General features: G+C 42.2%; 1 protein-coding gene across 2 annotated transcripts in view; it reads right to left on the bottom strand.

Annotated features, from left to right (window-relative positions):
• Positions 1–772: 772 nt before the first annotated feature.
• LOC115646330 (zinc metalloproteinase-disintegrin-like NaMP) overlaps positions 773–20,486 on the bottom strand; it is a 43,347-nt gene continuing 23,633 nt past the window's right edge. For both annotated transcript variants that reach the window (XM_030552036.1, XM_030552035.1), the window contains 16 exons: positions 20,293–20,377; positions 18,710–18,840; positions 16,974–17,151; positions 15,296–15,385; positions 13,807–14,002; positions 10,536–10,638; positions 9,797–9,953; positions 8,409–8,489; positions 7,441–7,519; positions 5,759–5,861; positions 5,301–5,391; positions 4,717–4,782; positions 3,579–3,635; positions 3,311–3,388; positions 2,137–2,199; positions 773–1,182 (listed from right to left, as the gene is read on the bottom strand). In XM_030552036.1, the coding sequence (XP_030407896.1) occupies positions 1,150–1,182; positions 2,137–2,199; positions 3,311–3,388; positions 3,579–3,635; positions 4,717–4,782; positions 5,301–5,391; positions 5,759–5,861; positions 7,441–7,519; positions 8,409–8,489; positions 9,797–9,953; positions 10,536–10,638; positions 13,807–14,002; positions 15,296–15,385; positions 16,974–17,151; positions 18,710–18,840; positions 20,293–20,377 (1,591 nt within the window). In that variant the 3' untranslated portion in view covers positions 773–1,149. The remainder of the gene's footprint in view (positions 1,183–2,136; positions 2,200–3,310; positions 3,389–3,578; positions 3,636–4,716; positions 4,783–5,300; positions 5,392–5,758; positions 5,862–7,440; positions 7,520–8,408; positions 8,490–9,796; positions 9,954–10,535; positions 10,639–13,806; positions 14,003–15,295; positions 15,386–16,973; positions 17,152–18,709; positions 18,841–20,292; positions 20,378–20,486) is intronic.

The following is a 20,486-nucleotide window of genomic DNA, read 5'->3' on the forward strand; positions in this document are numbered from 1 at the left end:
AAGAGTAATCCTACAATTAAGAAAATACCAGTGTGAGTCTGCTGGAATGGGGTGAGCGAAGTAGGTATTTCTGGAACTAAGTGGTGAATAAAAGAAATTTAAGGGATTTTTTTTCATTGTCCTTGGAGTTCAATTATGACACCTGAAGTTTCATGTCATAGCATGCTTTCCAGGAGACCTGTGATGCAAGCAACTAGCTGGTTGACTCTCATACAGTTTCTGATCATGTCTCCAATCTTCCCAGCTCGAAATAGCTCTCTGTGGGGCCTTTAAAGCGATTGAGATTAAAGGGATACTATAATCCCAAAGGATCTTTTCCAAACCAAAATACTTCTCAGATCTCAAGCGTTGCCGGTCAGTGCAAGAGCTAATGAACTGACCAGCAGGAAGGTAATCCAGCTTCATGCTTCAGTGATACAAGCTGACTTCCTCCAAGCGTCAGGAAGGAATTTTGTTCTACCATGGACAGTTTTGCACATCCTTTTGAAGCATCAGGAATTGTTCACTACAAAAGGCAATGTTGGGTCATTGATTCAGCCATTTTGATGGTTCTTTAACTTTACATGTACAGTAGTTTACAATTTACAGACAGAATCCAGTGCACCAGACTTTCCCAAATCTTAAACTATAGAATCCTAGGACTGGAAGGGACCTGGAGGGTGCATTTAGTCCAGTCCCCTGCACTTATGATAGGATTTATTATTATAATATAAGGTATTATCTAGATCATTCCTGATGTTTGTCTAACTTGCTCTTAATCTCCAATGACAGAGATTCTACAACCTCTCTAGGCAAATTATTCCAGGGCTTAACCACCCAGACAGGATGTTTGTTTTTTTAATGTCCAACCAAAAACACATACTGAGCTGGTTTTAAAAACTCGCATATGGTCTACCCCTCAGGGCAGTTTGCTATTCCCCTGGCATTTCTTCAGGAAAGCCAGGAATGGCAGGCTGATGTCACTATCCAAGGACTACAACATTATTTGAAAAAACACATTTTCTTTCAAGGAAATTGCCAGTCCATTTACAAAAAAAATAGTTCTTGGGACTGTCATTTCCTTGGCAAAGGCAGGAACCACAAGATGAACAGAGAGGGAAACAGTCCCTCAGAATGTCAGGAATCTTGATCAATTCTTCTTCAGTAGCTTCATACTCTAGGTTTGACTGGTGGTTTTAAAGCCTAAGTGAAAACAAACAAATGAACAAATCAAGTGACTGGCACAAGATTTTCCACAAATTCTATTCAGCATTGCACAATGTGGTGAGATGCATTGTGGGGTTTTCATATCACTGTAGCCTCCGAGAATAGCCATTGCTGCAGATTCCAGACTTGATGGACAAATGGTTTGATCCTATATTCCAGCAACCCTATTAAGAGCCAGATCCGATACCCTTGCTCATTCTGAATGACACTTTACTCTGGGAATGGTCCCATGAATCACATATTGTATGAAATGCTTCTCAACATGAGTAAAATTGAAATCTGGCCCACAGTTCTATAGAATAATTTTTGTATTGCAGTAGTACATAGAGGCCCCATTATGCTAGGCATTGTTCTTGTATAAAGCAATATGATCATCCCTAAATGAAAGAGGTCTCATTCAAAGGCACTGACTCTGCAAAGACCTATGCCATGCTGATACTAGTCAAATGCTTAAAGTTAAGCATACTCTGCAGGGTTAGAGTCTAGATCGCATGCAGGGTAGTGCTGCTGAGATTCTGTATTTTTATCACAGGATTCAAACCCTGCACTGTAATGCAAACAGGGGAAGAAAATTAGAAAGTAAAAGCATTTTAAATACCAACTACTGGACTGTGCTAATAACAGTATTGACAGCCCTGTGTGTCCAAAAATCTTGGCTCTGCGCTGCTCCTCCATTTCTCCCCCCAAAGTAACCAGACTGGATTCTCTTTGTCTTAAAATTTTGAGCCTTTAAGGAGTCATGTTTATCTTTTCTCCACAGCCATGAGTGCTAAAAACTTACTGGTTTTGAGTTGGTTGTAACATGACTCCAAGAGGTAAGGCCTTGTGAGGGAAAAAACCCCAAGAATCCTGCAGCTCACAGTGAAATCATGAATTGGCAGTGTTGGCAGCATCTTGTTCTCTATCTTGTGTATGGTGCACTTGACTTACCTGTGGTGGGGGTGCAGGTTTGCCCTTAGGGACTGGTGAAGGAGTGGACTTCGTCTGTGCTACCTGTGACAAAAATATAGTTGTTTTCCTTTTAAAGTGAATACAGAGCTGAGCTGCTATTGGGGTTCTCTCTCATATTTACCAAGACATTTCCAGAGACAAAAAGTAGATCAAGTAGCATTGTGATCCTAAATATCTTTTCCCCTACACACCCAACAAATGTAAACAGAAATACAGGTCTTGATTCTGGAAAGCACTTAAGTATATGCTTAACTTTACTCATGAGATATAAATTCATCTCTATCAGTAAAGGAAGTTCAGTAGGGCTGCTCAGCCGCTTAAAGCCAGGCATGTGTTTGAGGCAATGACCGAGGAAAGCATCTCTATTCTGGATAGCACTTAAGCACATGCTGAATTTTAAGCATGTGCTTAAGTCCCATTTGAAGTCAATGGGACTTGCACTTAACTTTAAAGACATGCTTGTGCTTTGCTGAATCAAAACCTTAATGAAAAATCCTTGCTCATGCAAACAGTAGCATTGACTGACTGTGATGCGAGTTCTACTCCTGCTAGTAATCCCTAGTTTGAGTAAGGACTGGAGGCTCAATCCCTGTGATAACAAGAGTTTGAGTGGTGGTTTGGTTGGGTATTTTGTTTTTTAGGAAAACTTTTCTGGCCTTTTTTCTCATTTACACCAATGGTGCTTTCTATAGCTCTGTTAGTGCGATGTGGCCTTAGTGTAAATGCACATCAGGCCCTCTGTATTTTAAAATTATTTTCCTCTCAATTTTATTAAATTATCAATGACCTACTCTCCCGGTATGGCCCTTTAAGTACATCTGAGGCCATTTTAGTGACTACTCAACCCGCTATACATAGGAATGCTGCAAAAATAGGCCATACAAAATCCATTAATTATTTGTATCACTAGCTGTCTCAGTCACAGATCAGGACCCCACTGTGCTAGGTGCTTTACAAACACAGAACAGAACAAAAAGATGATCCTGTCCCCAAAGAGTTTACAATCAAATTAGCTTCCATCAGTTTTAACCATAAAACCAGAAACTGAAACCTACTAGCTAGTGTCCATTACATCATGATTATATCATATGTGTCATTTGGTTAGATAAGATAATGAGAAAAGAGTGGACCGGAATTATGGAAGTCTACTTACAGAATTACCCATGACAGGAGAAAAGGCTGGTTTGGCAGTAGGAACTGGAGGTGGTGGATTGGTTGGCTTTACGATAGGCTGAAAAAGAAGACAGTAAAATGTTTATTCTGAGAGCTTGTGCGTGAGAGAGAGAAAAAACATAAAGGCCTCTGTCCCTAATTCAGAATTGTCCCAACCTTACAAGTCTAGAGATGAAATCCTGGCTTCATTGAAGTCGAGGGGAGTTTGGCCATTGATTTCGGTGGGATCAGTATTATGAAGTTCTTACCATTTTTGTATTTTGGTGGATGGCTGGCCTGCCATTGGATCTCTCCTCTGGGATATTCTGGTGAGCAACAGTAAGTTACAATATGTTAGTGTTACAGAACAAAAAGGCAGCTTACAGTTTTCTGGCAGATAAGATGCTGAACTATTAACATCAAACAGCTGAATACAGCACAGATTGTAGTATTTGATATCTAGGACACTACTGATAAAAACTTATCCGTTCCCCCAGACTTTTACCAGAGGGGATGTGGTTGCAAATTGAAGTTGGAGTTTTTGCCCTGGTCTTCTCTTTAATCCTTTGGAGATGACATTGTATCAGTTTAACTATTTGTGGTTTTAATTGCTTTAATGATCTTCTACTCTGAGGCCTAATCTTCCATGATATGCACATGCAAGTCCCTTGTTAGCATTAATGGGAGTTGGACACCCATCATCAAGGAGGAAAGAAATGTCCAAAAATTATTGAAGTATGTTAGAGCTAAGCAAAACTGGTAGCAATTTTTGCACAAGGTATATTTGTGTTTGTTTCTGGTGACTTCACAGCCATTACATTTTTCTTTCCAGCAAAATGTGAAGAAATTACTATCTTTGCATCAAAAGCTTAAGATTTCCATGTTAGACTTTTTGAATTTTGAAAGGGTCCGTTTTCCTGTGAAAATTTTGAAACCTGACAAACTTTTCTGTGAAATGGGCTCTGTTCTTCAGCAAAATGAGTGGAACACTAAAAGGTTGAGAGCATTTTCACCTTTTCTTGTGCATATATCACCTACTTCTGATGTACATCCACTGCTGCTAGCAAGACCAAATAGGAGCTCACAAGCTTACGCTGTTGGGCAGCTATTCATTTATTTTCTCAGTTGCAAGTTCTTTATGTTCCTGGATGAGTTGCCAGTGCCCATTTTGTAAGGAATCTGTTTGGATATTATTCCCTCTTTCTAGCCATCTATGTTAGCCCTGAAAGAACACGGAGAGGCCTGATCCAATGTGCACTTCTATCAATGAAAGTCATTCCCCTTTCCATGGACTTGGGATCTGGCCCCCACTGTGGCTGACTATTACATCCCTTTGAATGCTGTGTGCGGCCTTATCAAAAAATAAAATCGGTTTTTAAAAAGAAAACAGTCTCCAGGTGTGCTTACAACATAGACTTGTGGGTTGTTTGCCTGGCGTGGAGGAGTGGGAAGGAGGAATCTTGTGTCATGGACCTGAAGAAAGAAAAAGAGAAGAAACTTGACATGTCTTACTTTAAAATCTTTATCTTGCTTATTGATTTTGCTCACAGCCCCCCACTCCCGACTGATAAAGCACAGAAATTAGACTCTAAGCCAACTGGTCTACCCGCTGAGCTGTGCTCCCACCCTACCAAAGCTAGGAATGGAACCCAGGAGTCCTGATTCCAAGCACTCTGCTCTAATCGCTAAATTAATCTTTAGACTCAGCCCTTATTAATCATAAAAGATTAATGTTGGAAGAGACCCCAGGAGGTCATCTAGTTCAATCCCCTGCTCAAAGCAGGACCAACACCAAGTAAATAATCTCAGCCAGGGCTTTGTCAAACTGGGCCTTAAAAACCTCTAAGGATGGAGATTGCACCACCTCCCTAGGTAACCTATTATTCAGTAACTGCAGGTAAGTTTTGAAATTTAAGCCACTCTGTTACAGTGGAAGAATATATGTGGTGCATCAAGCAGTCTGTGACTCAGCCATACATCCAGATTCTCACCTCCTGGACGGGTGCAACGTTCGGTCTTCTCTTCTGTTCTTGCCCTGAGAAGCCTGGGTTTGTCTCTCCAGATACACCTCTGCTCTGGCCACTACAAAGACATTCCTTGTGACTTCTAATTTGCACTTCAGTTTGTATGTGTTATCTCAATTGTCTTAAAAACAGAAGCATTATACCATGGCAAGCTTTCCACATGTTGAGTTTAAATAGCTGACTTACTACTGTTTACTTAGCACTTATATAGCAGTTTACTTTTTTAAAGAGCAATGTATGGGCACTAATTCATCCTGAAAGGTCAGGGTAAGACCATGGCACTTTCAGGTCCCAGGCTGACATCTCACATCCATCCTGCATAGTTCAAAGAAGCCTGTGGGAGCCAGGAGCCCATCTCCTACTGAAGAGCTCCAGCCTAAATTCCTTCAAGATTTTTTTTTATTCCAAAAGGATAAACATTGTACCTCTGAGCTTGCTTCTTCTTAGCGTTTCGGTAGTGGATGATTAAAGCAGTGACTATCACAATGACAGCAAGGGCAGCTAGCACACCGGCAATGATGGCGAAATCTGCAGGGATGATACATTGCAACATGTGACTATTTCTCAACACTGGGAGGTAGCAGAGGCCTCTTCATTTTCCTGTGGAAGGGCTTTAAGTTTAAAATGTGTTCCTGTTACAAAGAGCCACATGAGGGAGACAGACTCCACTCCATTCTTCTGTATGACTATATAGTGCTGTGTCTAGCTGGATCCTGGGTCTGAGCATGTAAGAGGAGAACAAGAATTGCACATCTGCTCGATATTCACTCATCACCTCACAGGGGAGATGGGCAGAAGGTTAGGGAGTAGATCAGGACACTGTGTCAGCCAGAGGGCTTCCATGGGGAGGAGGACGTGTCACATAAAAGGCTGACGCTGCATATTTCTCTACCCGATGAAAGATGGAAGTCTAGAGAAATGGTGATTCAAAGTGGTGTCTCTGAGACACAATTTCCCGTCTCCCCAATACCTCTCCTGAGGATGTGTAATGTCAGATTGTTGGTACTCAGAGCTCAGCCTTCAAGCTCAATCTCTCACATAATGATCTTAAGTTTCCTATTCAATAACACAAGCTGGGGTGAGAGTAGGAGAGGACTTAATAAAATTCAGTATGTTTTGGGTGCTTTCTGTCTTCAAAGCACTTTGCACTTACTCACTAATCCTCATAGTGCCTCTGTGGGACTCTGGACCAAATTCAGAACTGGTGTAGGCGGCTTTCCTCTAACCAACCACACTGGGTTTGCAGCTGCGTACACCAGTTCTGCATGTGACCCCCTCTGACTGCAATTTAGCTTTTTATTTTGTTGTAAATACTTGAAAGCAGGAATGGGTCTGGGGCTTCATCTTCACTGCTTAAAACGTTGTTTCTACCATGGGGTAACATATTAGCTATCCTGCTGTAAAGTTCTCGTGGAGAAAATGCACCGTAGTTTTACCATGAGGCAAAATTTATGAGAAGTCAACCATGGGCAAGCGGTTTAGCATTGTCCTCACTCCGTGGTAAAAACTACAGGAAGATGGTCTCTACCAGGATTTTACAGGTGTAAACACATTTTAAAGCAGTGAAGACTGAACTCCCCTTCTTCCCCGCCCCCCCAAGATGTGCCAATTCTTTAGGGCTATCAGAAGTAACAGCTTTTTTTAATCACTCAAATAAGCAGCTATGACAGACATGCAGAGAGCAGATACGTGGGGAAAAAGGGTGCTGTATCCTGGTCTACACTAGGAACTTAGGTTGGTATAATTGTCTCACTTAGGGCTATGAAGAATCCACACCCCTGAGCAACATAGTTAAACTGACCTAACTCCTGGTGTAGCTAGCACTAGGTTCATGGGAGAATTCTCCCATCAACCTAGCTACTGTCTCTCTGGAGGTGGAGTACCTATCCTGATGGGAGAACCCCTCCCATTGGCATAGGTAGCATCTTCACTGAAGCACTGCTGCAGTGTTTTAAGGGTAGACAAGCCCTTATGGTCATAGCTTCAGCTGAGGCAAATCCCTTTTGTTGTCTCACTAAAGTCAGAGGAGCTGTGCAGCTCACACCAGCTCTGTTTGGCCCACAGTTTATAGTCTGACCAGTATCTCACTTTATCACAGCCTACTCACATTGAACTGTTGTGGAGCTATCGCAGTTGGGCGGTGCCCATCCTTCTTCACACTGACATACCAGTTCGTGGTCACACACCTAAGAAAACAGAGGTCTGATATTAATCTTTAAATTGGGGTCAAGAGAGTGAAGAAGCTGGCTTAATGCCAGTGGCTAGTGTTAATCCACATTTATTCTAGTGTAAGAACAGAATTTGGCCCTTTATACATAAGTATATCAGGCCTGATTGAAAGCTAAATGAAGTCAATGGGGATCTTTCCACTGCCTTCAGTGGGCTTTGGATCAGGCTTCCAATGATGGTCGCACTGCAGAGAAGTGTAAAATTCCTATTCAGATGGATGAGAAGTTAGCTCACGTAATCATAATACTGACTTCTTACAATGCATGTTCACAGGCCTGATTCTCCACTCTCTTGCACCTCGTACAGTCCCGTACTCCTGTGCAAAGCCAATGTAGAGTGCTCTGTCTGTCTCGCTGGCATTTTACACCAATGTAAATTACTACACAAGATGTGTGGCAGCAGAGAATCAGGTCCCACATGTCTAGACCTCTGAGCACTTTATAAAGGAGGGTAAGGCCTGGTCTACGCTTAAAATTTAGATCGCTCTAACTACATTGCTCAGAGGTGTGAATTTTTCCCAGGGATAGAGCCCAGGTCTCCTGCCTTCCAGTCCAGTTTGCTACTCAAGGACTATGTTCTCTCCTAAAAATCATTTATGCTATCAGTGTATATGATCTCCTAAGCAAAGGTACTGATATATTATTGGGTTACACATGCTCCTGTGAAACTATAGGAAGTTTTGGACTCAGTTCATTTGGATTCTTTCGTTGATCACACATTCCCAACCCCCTGGACTTTAAAAAACAAAACAAAAAAATCCTATGGCTGTTACTGTAACATCATAACTGGACTTTAGTTCACACAGAGCCTTTCTTAATGTCATTAGCAATAAGACTCCAATCTTACAGCATGGCCATTGCACTTGGCGGAACAGTTGGTTGACTTGTAGGCTCTTTCGATATCAACACATTGTCCCTTGCTGCACACCTGAAATGCAAAGCACATGTGTGATAAACAAGAAGGGACTTTCAGGTTTCATAAATTGCATCACAATATAGTAATTGTCTCAACTGTAATGTGATGAGCAGTGTAAAGGGGCATTAAAGTGTTTGTACAAATCTATTTTACATAGGTGTAAAGGGTCCTTAATAGAACTAAGAATCAGACACTGTATAAAGAAAAACAGTGTGATTCTCAGTTACACCAAGACCACCGTACACTGCTACAGCAGTTTAAAAGGGTGTTAAACTGGGCGTCAATTATATTAACTCCACATTTCAAGCTACAGCAGCATACAGGGGAGTTCATGTAAATGAAAATTGGGGCCCAAAGCATTATTTCATTGTACCTAGGGTTCGTAGAAATGTTATGAAACTTGGAAATGTTGATGTCATTTTTCATTGAAACTTTGAATTTTGAATAGGTTACTAAAAAGGAAAAATGTTTATACAAATATCCCCCTTCCCTGTTTTCCAAACCAGCTTTGACTGTACCAAATGCAGCTAAGAGGTGTTACTAAATCTTTGATATGTCATGTGCTGTGTTTATACAGCACCTAGCACAATGGGGTTCTGGTCTATGACTAGGGCACTGAGAAACTACCACAATACAGCATTCTCCTGTTTATCTGAATAGCCTGGGCCGTGGGGCCACAGATTTTTATTTGGATAATCAGGTGTTGGGATAATTAAGAGGACAGCCTTTCATCCAAGTCCCCTTAGTGCTCTCTCTTGCAGTTAGAACCAGCTGGACAGGGTATAGACTTTGCTGTAATCACTGTGCATGCACAGTAACAGGAAGGCAGCAGATTCCCTAGCACCTGGGCTCCTCTTGCGGCCGCTCGGCTCAGTGCATGTGTGCCTCAATGCTGGCTCCCGCAGGCCACCTGGGGAACAGGGTGGAGGCTGAGCTGAAGAGGGAGCATCTCAGTGCTTCAGCAGCCAGAGCTACAATATTGACTAAGGGAAAAACATCTTCACGCTACAGGTGCGGGGAGGAGGCAGGAGAGGCAATGTGCATGCAGGCAGCAGGTTCTCCATTAGTAACTTTATCCTAGTGCAGACTGTAAAATGCAACCAAATCACAAGGTAGCACCTTACACTCACTTTGTATAGAAATAAATGGTACAAAGAGTGAGGTCGTAGAAAATCAGACTTTATGCAGTTGAGTCACCTTGAATATGACTTTTAAAAGTCCTTTTTGTCTTGTAAGAGTGTCTGTGATTATAAACCAGAAACAACTAACAAAATGAATGGAAAAGAAATGACAGGGGCATAAAAACTTCTTTCACTAACCATTCCATTGCCACATTTAGTTCCAGCAGCGACCATGCCTGTGTCTTCATTATTGTCGTTGGGAAAACTGCCTTTGCATGAGTCAAAAGATAGTAGGTTTCCAGCTGTAGGCATTCGTGAACCACCAGTACAGAATAACTTCCCACACTGTATATCTCTGGGAAGAAAACAATTGCTTATCTTCTAGAATAATGTCAGAGCACAGCAAACCTATTGAATTTTGTCTCTTCACCAGATGCCGTATCCCTGAGACCACACGTAGACTAGAACTGAAGTAACTAAAGATTTAAATTGTAAACCATGTTATTTCAGCTCCAGTTTGTGTGTAGACAAGTCTTGGTGCTCAATTCTCACTGACTTCCATGGGGAATTGAGAATACTCACAGTACTTTGAAGGACAGAATGTTTAATTTAACTGAACCCAGCCTCTGATTTTCTTCAGGTTCATTCTTCCGTAATCAAAAGCTGCTCTCTCTGACTAATCTCACTCTAGTTTATTATGCTCTCTTTACCTGAATCAGAATTGTATTTAGAAACTGTACTTCTCTCTCTCCATCAGGAACTTCCCTGCTTTACTGCAACGTCCAGGTTAAAATGAGAAAAACAAACCAGCCCAAATATGAAAGGAAGAGCTGCTAGAAGAGAGTTCTCCTAGTTTCTTGCCTCTTCATATGGACATGAATTACCTCTGTTTCCTAGAATCCACAGACTTCACGGAGATAAGTACTTTTTTACTTACTTTTTTGCACAGGGGATGAACGTGCCGTTTGCCTTTTTGCAGTGTCCATAATAAACTCCGTTCTGGTTAGTCTTATAACAAGAGTCTACAGCAACTGTAGCACCTGAGAAGGAGGCAAAGAAGACAGACAAGCGGTGAAGAGCATGGAAAACAATATGCCATGGGCCAGATCCTCCGCTGATGGAAAAGTGGTGGAACTCCATTGACAGAGCCAACTGAGGAAATGATCTATTCTGTTGATATCTCACATACGTCTAATCAGATTTGCAGTGGCACATCACTCAAATGAATTCTGCACTATAGCAGCACCCATGATCTAAGTGCTAGCATATTTCTGTAAGAAATAGATGAGGAATAAAGTACATTCAGATCAGTGAGTGTGTGTATGGCCAGAGGGCGTGGCTGGGAGACGCCAAGTCCCAGCTTTTCATTTTGACTCCTTGAGGCCCATGGTGTAATTTCAGGTGGCTCTAGATTACGCTGGAGGACCAGGCTAGTTGACCAAGTTTAGGGGAGGCCAAAGGTGAGCTTTATGCAGACCTTTACCCTTTTGTTCTCTGCCTCACCCCCAACCTGCGCTGTCTGTTCCTTGCACATAGCTGAGGCTCCGGTCCCATGTAAACCTATATAAACTCAGGGGTGCCTGGCTATAAATGAAGGCAACATTTGCAGATGATCCTTTAGTGCCTGAAACTGTGAGGTGGGCATTGTCCAGTGAATAGGGCAGTGGAGTGCAAGACAAGAACCCTTACGTCTATTCCCAGCTTGCCACTGACCTGCTGTGTGGCCTTGGTCATATCCTTACCACTCTCTGTACCTCTGCTGCCCCTGAGTTTGCATTGCCTATGTTGACTATAAGCTCAGTTCGCCCAGGGCCTTGCACATTGGAGTTGCTAGGTGTGATGAAACTAATAATACCCAATGAAGAGCAGCTGACGCTTCTGATAGCTGAGTGTTAAGACAAGTGCAATATGCTTATTATCTAAAAATTAATTTGAGTTCTTTGTCTTCTAAAACGTCGTCAGTAATGAAGACGCTGCAGTTGGCACCTAGTTTAAAATTTGTTGATAACAAGCAAGGGAGAGTAGCATCTTGTTTGTTCTCCCTGCCCTGTAGTGCCCCAAAAACAAAATTTTGATTATTAAGTAAAAAGGGAGCATGATCATCATCATCACATCAATGTGAAAACAGAGAGAGTTCCTCAATTTATCATGTAAATAATTCCCCACTCAGTCCCTGGCTACCTTTTTTCTAACATTGTGCAAAAGAGGAATTGCTTTCCAGCTTCCTCTCTTCCCCAGAAATGCATATTAAAAAGTCTCTGAAATGAGGCACTGAGCTTATGAAATTGGTAGGGATCGTCTGATGCAGTGGCAGTGTAAAAATACTATTTTAAGCACACATGACACAACAATCAAAAAAACCCTGTCAAGGTCTCCTTCCCACTTTGAACTTTAGCATCCAGAAAGTGGGGACCTGCATGTACCTCTCTAAACTTAATTCCTAGCTTAGATCTGATAATGCTGCCACCAACCAAAATACAGTGTTTGATACACTTTCTGCCCCCCAAAAACCTTCCCTGGGGAACCCTGAGATATACACTGATCCAAACTCCTTGGATCCTAAAACAGAGAGGAATTAACCTTTCCCTCCCCCTTCCAGACATTCCCTGAGAGGTACACTGATCCAAACTCCTTGGATCCTAAAACAGAGAGGAATTAACCTTTTCCTCCCCTTTCCCCCTCCCAGACTTTCCCTGGTGAGTTCAGACCCACTCCCCTTGGATCTTACACAAGAATAAAAAAAAATCAATCAGGTTCTTAAAAAGAAAAGCTTTTAATTAAAGAAAGAAAAAATAAAAATTCTCTCTGTAAAATCAAGATGGAAAAATGTTTACAGAGTCTCAGCTTTACATAGACCAGAAGGACTCCCTCCCCTCTAGCCTAAGTATAAGTTACAGCAAACAGAGGTAAAATATCCTTCCAGCAAAATACACATTTGCAAATCAAGAAAACAAATATAAAGACTAGTTCGCCTTCTATCTAGTACTTACTAGTTAGAACATGAGAGACTGTTTCAGAAAAACTGGAGAAACCTGGTTGCATGTCTGGCTCTTCTTAATCCCAAGAGAGAACAAAGAACAACCCAAAAAGCACAAACAAAGACTTCCCTCCACCAAGAAGTATCTTGTCCCCCGATTGGTCCTCTGGTCAGGTGTCAGCCAGGTTCACTGAGCTTGTTAACCCTTTACAGGTAAAAGAGACATTAACCCTTAACTATCTGTTTATGACACCCCCCAACGGAATGAAATCTTTAAAGTTTTCTTCCTCCTTTTTGGGGGGAGGAGGAGAGATGTGTGATAGACTAGCTGCAAATACTGAGGGTTTCTCTACAAAGGAAAGTTAGTGGGGAGCGAGCTAGGGTGTGAATTTAAAGCCCAGTAGCTACTCTGCACTAATTTCCTGTGTGGACACACTTACTCCGCATTGAGGTTGCCTTTGGTACTTATTTACAAGGCCCTGCAGTTTGGACTACAATGCTGTGCTATAACTCTCCTGTGTGGACACTGCTGACACAAACTAAAAGATACTTAGTTTGGGATCCTGGGCCTTTTAGTTCGTGCTGGAAGTGTCCGGGGCAGTTACGGTACAGCACACTAGCCCATGCTAATACACACTGCAGTTCACACCCCGGGAGGCTGAAGCCCAACCATTTGATCTGCCAAGAAAAACTATGTGGCTTGTACACACAAGCGCTCAAGGAACCTCAGTACTAACAAATCTGCGCTGAGGCATTAAGGCAGAAAAGGGAAGTTAGTTTCACTACCCACTCGCTCCTTTTTTTTAAGGAAGTATTAACAGATTTTCAAAACTCTTCTGTGAGCTTTGTTTTCTAAATGAATGTGACTATGAGAAAAGGAGATTAACCAGGTTCTCCAATGGAAGAAAGGCTTAAAACTATGCACCCGCTCCATGCCTTATACACATGTTTTGCCATGCTGAGAAAGTGCTAATTGAATGCTTGCGAAAACCAGTTAATCCTGATGATAAACTGGGCTGAGAAAGTAAATACAATGCTGTAAATACAGCCCCCTCCACAACAGGTGGAATGTTAAGATTCTAGGACTACACCTGCATAACTTCATAGCACAATTATATTGATATATGGTCTCCCATTCTCAAAATGTACTTGACAAATTGTCTCAAATCTGTCCTAAACTCTCCCCCTCACCTTAAACAATCTGATTCATTTAAAGATAGTATCCACTCACCTGATCCCCAAAGAGCAATGCATTGGCTCAGCAGGGTGGGGCATTTCCCCATGTAACAGTAACCCTGGCCATCTCTGCAAGGGTAGCCGTTGACTCTGAATCGATCCACTGGGCACTGGTGGGACTGGCCAGTACATAGCTCGGGCAGGTCACAGTCATGCTTTATAGGTCGGCAAAGAGTCCCTGCTCTTTTAAGCTGTAGCAGAGAGAGAGCACGCAGTGGTCTTAGGCATGCCATTCCTCCAAGTCATTTAAAATACCCAGCAATGGACTTACCCCAGGGTTGAACAGGATTTAAAAGTCTCTAATGGTCTGAACACCCATGTTATCCATTAAGGGAAAAGGTTGAGTTTGGTGTATCTGAAAACCAGGCCACCTGGAACCAATTGTGCAGTCCTTTCATGCATGCCTCCCTCATTGAAACTAGTAGAACTTCCAATTCCCAGAGAAATCAGTGGGACTTGTGCATATATAATGACTGCATCATTGGGCCCTTTCATTGAGCCTGCTAAGCAATGACATTAGCAGGCATCCTATAAACTCACTGGTGCTAGCTATAAAATGGTTCTAGCAAGTGCTCTTTCAGTGTCATGTGCCATTGCTCTGAAACACCTAATATAATTTCCAGGGAAAGGATTATTTTAGCTTTGGTGCTGTTCAGTTATTTGCTGGCTAATGTTATTTCCAATGAGATTCAGAGATATCTCTGGTTAAGCAGCAACTGCCGTTTTAAAGAAGGCTGGAAAAAATAAGCTACATCATACTTTGAGAATCAGAGATGTGGCAAACCCAGCACAATGGGTGTTAATAATAATGCAAATAAAATACTTCGCAGTTTATAGCAAAAGGTACTTGGCATATCACACAGGGACAGCCATGGGGCTTGCTGGAGTGGCAATGATGCCTTGTGTACCTTCTATGCTCTCCCCTGCACACCTTTTCTAAGCACTCCTGGCTGTGTTATGGCTAAGTTAGACTGCAAGCTCTTTGGAGAAGAGCCCTGTGATTATTTAGTTGTCCTTAACATACCATTGCCACTCATGACTTAGCAGGAAGCATATAAGGGAAATGGATGATCTTGTGGCTAAGAGACAAGCATGAGAGTCACATGCATGAATCACACAAACTTTCTGGGCCAAAGCCTCAGCGGGTGTAAACTGGGTGGTCCCACTGACTTCAATGGAGCTATGTCAATTTACACCAGCTGAGAATCTCGTGCTACATGCATCAGTTTACCTATCTGGAGAGGCGAGGCAAACAGGAATGCTGGAAGGTTAAGTTAATTAACATCAGGTTGGATTAATAAATATCAGTGGAGCACTTTGAGGTACTCCTGTGGAAGGTGCTTGAGAAGTGCAAAGTATGATTATGGTACAATGCTCATCAATGATAAATAATACCCATTGTTCCATTTTAAAGGGGTCCTCTGGCTTTGCCCCAAAACATCACCAAAACGTGAAGAAATAGCTGAGAGCAAAAGGGGTCTCACTTGGCAATTTTCACAGCACTCTCCAAATGCACATTTAGCATTCGGCTTCAGCTTGCACGTTGCAGCTTCACAGCAGCTATTTGTGCATTCCTGTGGAACAATAACAGAGAAAGTTACGGGCATGGTACAGTGCTCTGTATTTTAGTTCCTCCCCCCTCTCCCCCGCCCAGTAACACATTTCTGATAGGACAGCCAGTACTTCGCCTAAAAAGAGAGAGTGAGACCCATTTGTACACCACTTATCTAAAATGACTTTACGACAAAGCAAACTGATACTAATCATTCTTCAGGAGGATTGTGCAAGACAACAAAGTGTGCTTGATTATAAAACTGCAGAATCAAGTGGTTCAGGGAACGGCTGATTTTTTTTTCTTCTTCTTCTTCTTAGGCACAGATCACATGCAGCTCGTCCTTATTGTAACTGAATCAGCTTACAATTCAGCTCCACCTCCCCACTCAGCTTTCTGCTGTCCCCCAACACACACATTCTGCCTTGACAATCAGCTGGAAATGCAGTGTTCCTAGAAATAAGTTTCCACACTAGCTTCAAGACTGTTTTTGTGGCCCTAATGACTGTACTGTGTGTCTCGTGGCATTTGAATGGATATTCCATGGAAAAATGCTACTGAAGCATATTCTGGCAGAAGTTCATTCTGGCAGTGAGCAAGAAAATTCTTTCATTTGGGCTAATGTACATTTGAGTCGGCCTTGATTCTTCCAGCTATACTTCAGAAGCATGTAAAACTCAACAAGCCATAACACTGGCTTAATTGACGATTAGGGTTAATTTAAGGTGCGTTCTGAGCTCTCTAAGGCAGCACTGACTGAAGCTCCCCCTTTGCAAGACTGCTAACCTTCCCTCCTGCAGAGTTCCTCTGCTTCTCAGGGTTGAAGACGAAGGGCCTCATTTTCAATTACACTGGTTCCTTTGCACAACCCAGTCAGGGGCCTTAATGTAGCAGTAGTTGCGAACTGGATGGAAAATGCTCCCAAATCAGCACACCTCCCAACATTCCCAGTGGCTAAAGTGGGACAGGTCCTGCCCCCAGAGGTGGGATATTGGGGAGGGGTAGCACGGGGGAGCTGCAAGTTTGCTCTGCACTCACTCAGCACTGGCAGCACCTGCAGTTCCTGTCCTGCAGAGCTGGCTGGGCTTGGCTCCAGTGGCCTGAGCACATGCCCTGGTTTACAGAAGGGAAGGGGTGTGAAGGGACAAAGCTGGGAGTGGGGAGAGTAGGGAGGGGAGAGGCTGCCAGGAAGGAGAAGGGGGATGGGGAGCAGGTCATAATGTTTGCATCCCAGAATGGGAAGCCAAGTCCAGAGTCGCTTTAACTGGGAACAAGGGCATTTGTGAGTTAAAGTGGAACAGCCCCATGAAACCTGGATAGTGGGGAAGGTATGAATCAGAGTAGTAGCATTTCGTAACCTTGTTGCACTGGGCTAAATGACTACCCAAAGAGCAATAGAGAATCTGGCACCTTCTCTGCAACTAGGAGTTTTCTGCATCCTCAAGTAGCAGAAGGTTTCAGCTGTCTCCCAAGACCTCTGGACAATCAGGCGTTACTTGTAGAAGAGTGAGGTGGACTTAAAAAACAAGACTACTTTCAAAGAGCCAGAAGCTTCTCTAGGGTTTCTGCCTCTCGATTAATATTATTTTTTCACAACTATTCAGAGGTACCTCTGGAGTTCCACAGTCACATTCTTCTCCTGTCTCTACAAAGTTGTTCCCACAAACAGGGGGTGCTATTATGTCTTTCAGAGCAGGCATATTGGTGATGCATACTGGTGTTCGGTCCAAAATATATTTCTGAAAATCCTGGAGGCTGCATGCAGTAAAATCCTTGGGGATGTTGTAGCTGCGTAGATGAATCAACATGATTTCAGTGACAACTAATTACACAACAACACATAACAGTGTATAGGATATGAATTAAATGAATACCCTCATCCCAATTAATCAAATATCGTAGTTTCCCCAAATACACTTTAAAAACCTGAAATGTTTAATTTAATTTCTGAGCATTTACAGATATTTTTGTTGGGGTGAAAAAGTAAAAAAAACAAAAACAAAGTTTTTTTGGAGATACTGACAACATGGAGAGATCATCTTCTTAGATCATAAATTCCTAGCTCTATAAGACTAATGTGATACAATGGTTACTTCTGGCATCTGAAGTACCCAGTTTCCCCTAGTATGGTCCTGTGGCAGCAAGATTAATCAGTGATCTATCTCTATGTGTCAACCACCAACATCATAAAGTCTCAAATCAGTGTTGAATAGTTTGTCCTCAGGAAGTTCTCCTCCTCTCTTACTGGAGTTTCAGCACATGGACTAAAGTGGCAGGATTTTTATTTTCTTAAACAAAAATATATTGCCTCAACCACTTCAGACTTGAAAAAGGAGAAGAAAAATAACATAACAAAAGGGAAGAAAATAAAAGATGTGTGGTTGTAAGAGAAACAGTGGTGAAACAATTGAAGAGAGAGTGGGAGGTTTACACAGAATGAAAAACCACCTTTCTTTTCTAGAGGAATCAAGCTTGCTCTACACAAATTTTAATCAGCTGGGATCTGATTCAAAGCCCATCTACATCATTGGGAGTCTTCATACCGATGTCAGTGGGCCCTGGATGAGTTGAGTATAAATGGGATCACTGGCAGAAGTGTAGCAAACCCACATTAACTAAATGCTGAGAAAAGAGCAATTCTGCAGCTAAACACAGACAAAAGGAAGTGAACCATCATCGTGAGTATAAAGGGAAGCTAATCTTAAGCAAGCGTCTGTGGGAACTGTGAATACTGATGTCTAGGAGAGGTGGGTGTTTATCTAAAGGTTACATAAAATTGTACTTGAAACCTCAGGGATGCTTTCAATTGGCTGCTTATTGGAGAGGCAAGTCTCCCTATAAGAGAAATCCACTTAAGTTACAAGCAAGATTTTCAGGATATGAAACAGGATATGCAAAGACTGGGTAAATTCTGTCTCACTACAAACGCATGAGGAGTCATGCTTTCTGGGCACATAGTTTCACATGGTATAGTTATTGTAAGTGTTTGTGGCATAGTTGACAGATCCATTTCAACAGTACACTCTGAGCCTTATCCAAAATGAAGTGAATGGGAAGACTCCCCATTGACATTAATGGGCCTTGGATTGGGCCCACCTGTATTTTAAAGCACTCATGGGCTTTGTACACCTTTACCTCGATATAACGCTGTCCTCGGGAGCCAGAAAATCTTACCATGTTATAGGTGAAACCGCGTTATATCGAACTTGCTTTGATCTGCCGGAGCACGCAACCTCCACCCCCACCCCCTAGAGTTCTGCTTTACCGTGTTATAACCAAATATTATCAGATTGCGTCATATCGAGGTAGAGATGTAGTTCCCTTTTTGCAGATGCAAACGCCTCACCTGAGTTGTGCTGCCATGATACAAGATCCAGAATTGCATTGACAGAAGCTAGTGTCATGATTCATGCCAAAATTGTGCCCCATCTCGTGTGCCATGGTGGCTCCAATTGAAATTGGATTGGAATTATGGTCCTGCGGTGATGGGAACAATAGAACTGTCAATTATTCTTATAAGCCTGCAAGCAGGTTTGGAATAGCATAAGAGCACAGCATAAGAGAAATGACATAGCTAAGAAATAGAACTCCCAAAATAAATATCCCCAAATGCAGAAGAACTGGCTGTTTTACTTTGTGTAAACCTGGAAAGGGATTTTTAAAAAATGTTTAATTAATTGCATCTTAATTAGAAAGCAACAAAATTATTTAGCTCAAAATTCTCTCTCCATCTCTCTCTCTAGACTGGAATTTTCAAAAGAGCCTTAAGACTAGAAACTATATCAGTACAGTTAAAGCAGTAAAACTTTGCCTCCTTTCAGTGTGGATGCAGTTAAACTAGTATATAAGTGCTTATGCCAGGATAGCTTATTCTGGATCAGGAAGGGGAGCAAACTATAGCAAAACATGGCATCTTTATACCAATATACCTGTATTCAGACTAGGGTTTACACTGGAATACCTATACTGGGGGGGGGATCACACCCCCAACTGACCTAAGTATGTTGGTATAACTTCTTAGTGTATACCAGGCCTAAGAGAGAGGCAGATATTTTTTACTGAATTGTAATAGGAATTAGGCACTTAAATCCCTTAAACGTCTTTGAAAATCCCAGCCTCTCTCCCTCTGTCTATCACATCTAACACTGTAATGTGTTTACATGTTGTTAAATGATGTGTGGTAGGGAGAAGTGTTAAGGGGTAAAGAGAACGACTCTTGCTAGGGACGATTCATGTTTTTTATATCTCTTGTGGTTGTATGCTTTTAAATATATGCCAAGGGCTCCCAGAACTCTGGCTGGCTATCTCTTTGGTAAGAAGTTGCTTTTGGGTGGAAATCTAAATAATAAGCAGTGTCTGATAATAGAATGACATAAAAGTCAAGGTGTGCTGCATTATTCCAAAATCCCCATCAGCCACTGCAGTACATGCTGCTACCTCTTGGCCCCTGTGTGTTCTAAAGTGTGTTCTGTCTGGCTTCACATCCAAATCTCAACTGCTTTAAAAATCAGGGGGTATTTGGTTTTAGAGATTTGGCTCGGTCAGTGAACTTTGGGTCCAGAGGTGAACTTCCCCTGCTTTCAGGGAGAGGTTTTGCATCTAATGTTCTGGTTTAGGCCCATATCTAGTAGGGTTTTTTTTTTTGTTTTTTTCCAAACCAGTTCATCCGCCTCTAATTTAAGTTGCTCACTGTTGTGATTTGGGGCATCCTGGTCAAAACTGATTCCATCGTTTATCACTTTCTTTTAAATCGCAGTATATGGTTCTGCTCTCCCTTATATTAGTTCATAAATAAACAGCTCTGTATGCTCTTCAGCCTGATGCAGCAATGAAATGTACCCCAAATAATGCCACACAGCGAATAGATGTGTTAAAAATTCTAGTGACGGTTGCCTGCTGGTTAAATGTTACCCAAAAAATCAACCAGACCTGAACAATGCCTGAGGAATGAGTAGAACTGCACATGGTTCCCACAAAGGCCAGTCCTACTGTTGGTCCATCAAAGTCAATCGCTCTGTAAGGAAGCAAAAACACACAGGGTGAAGACCAGCGATCTGTCACGAGGATGCAAACCTGATGACGTTGCTGGTGGTTTTGTTGGTTGAACGGGAGGTTCCTTTAGG

This window comes from Gopherus evgoodei, chromosome 2 (genome assembly GCF_007399415.2).
Source record: "Gopherus evgoodei ecotype Sinaloan lineage chromosome 2, rGopEvg1_v1.p, whole genome shotgun sequence".
In the NCBI taxonomy this organism is placed as follows: domain Eukaryota; kingdom Metazoa; phylum Chordata; order Testudines; family Testudinidae; genus Gopherus; species Gopherus evgoodei.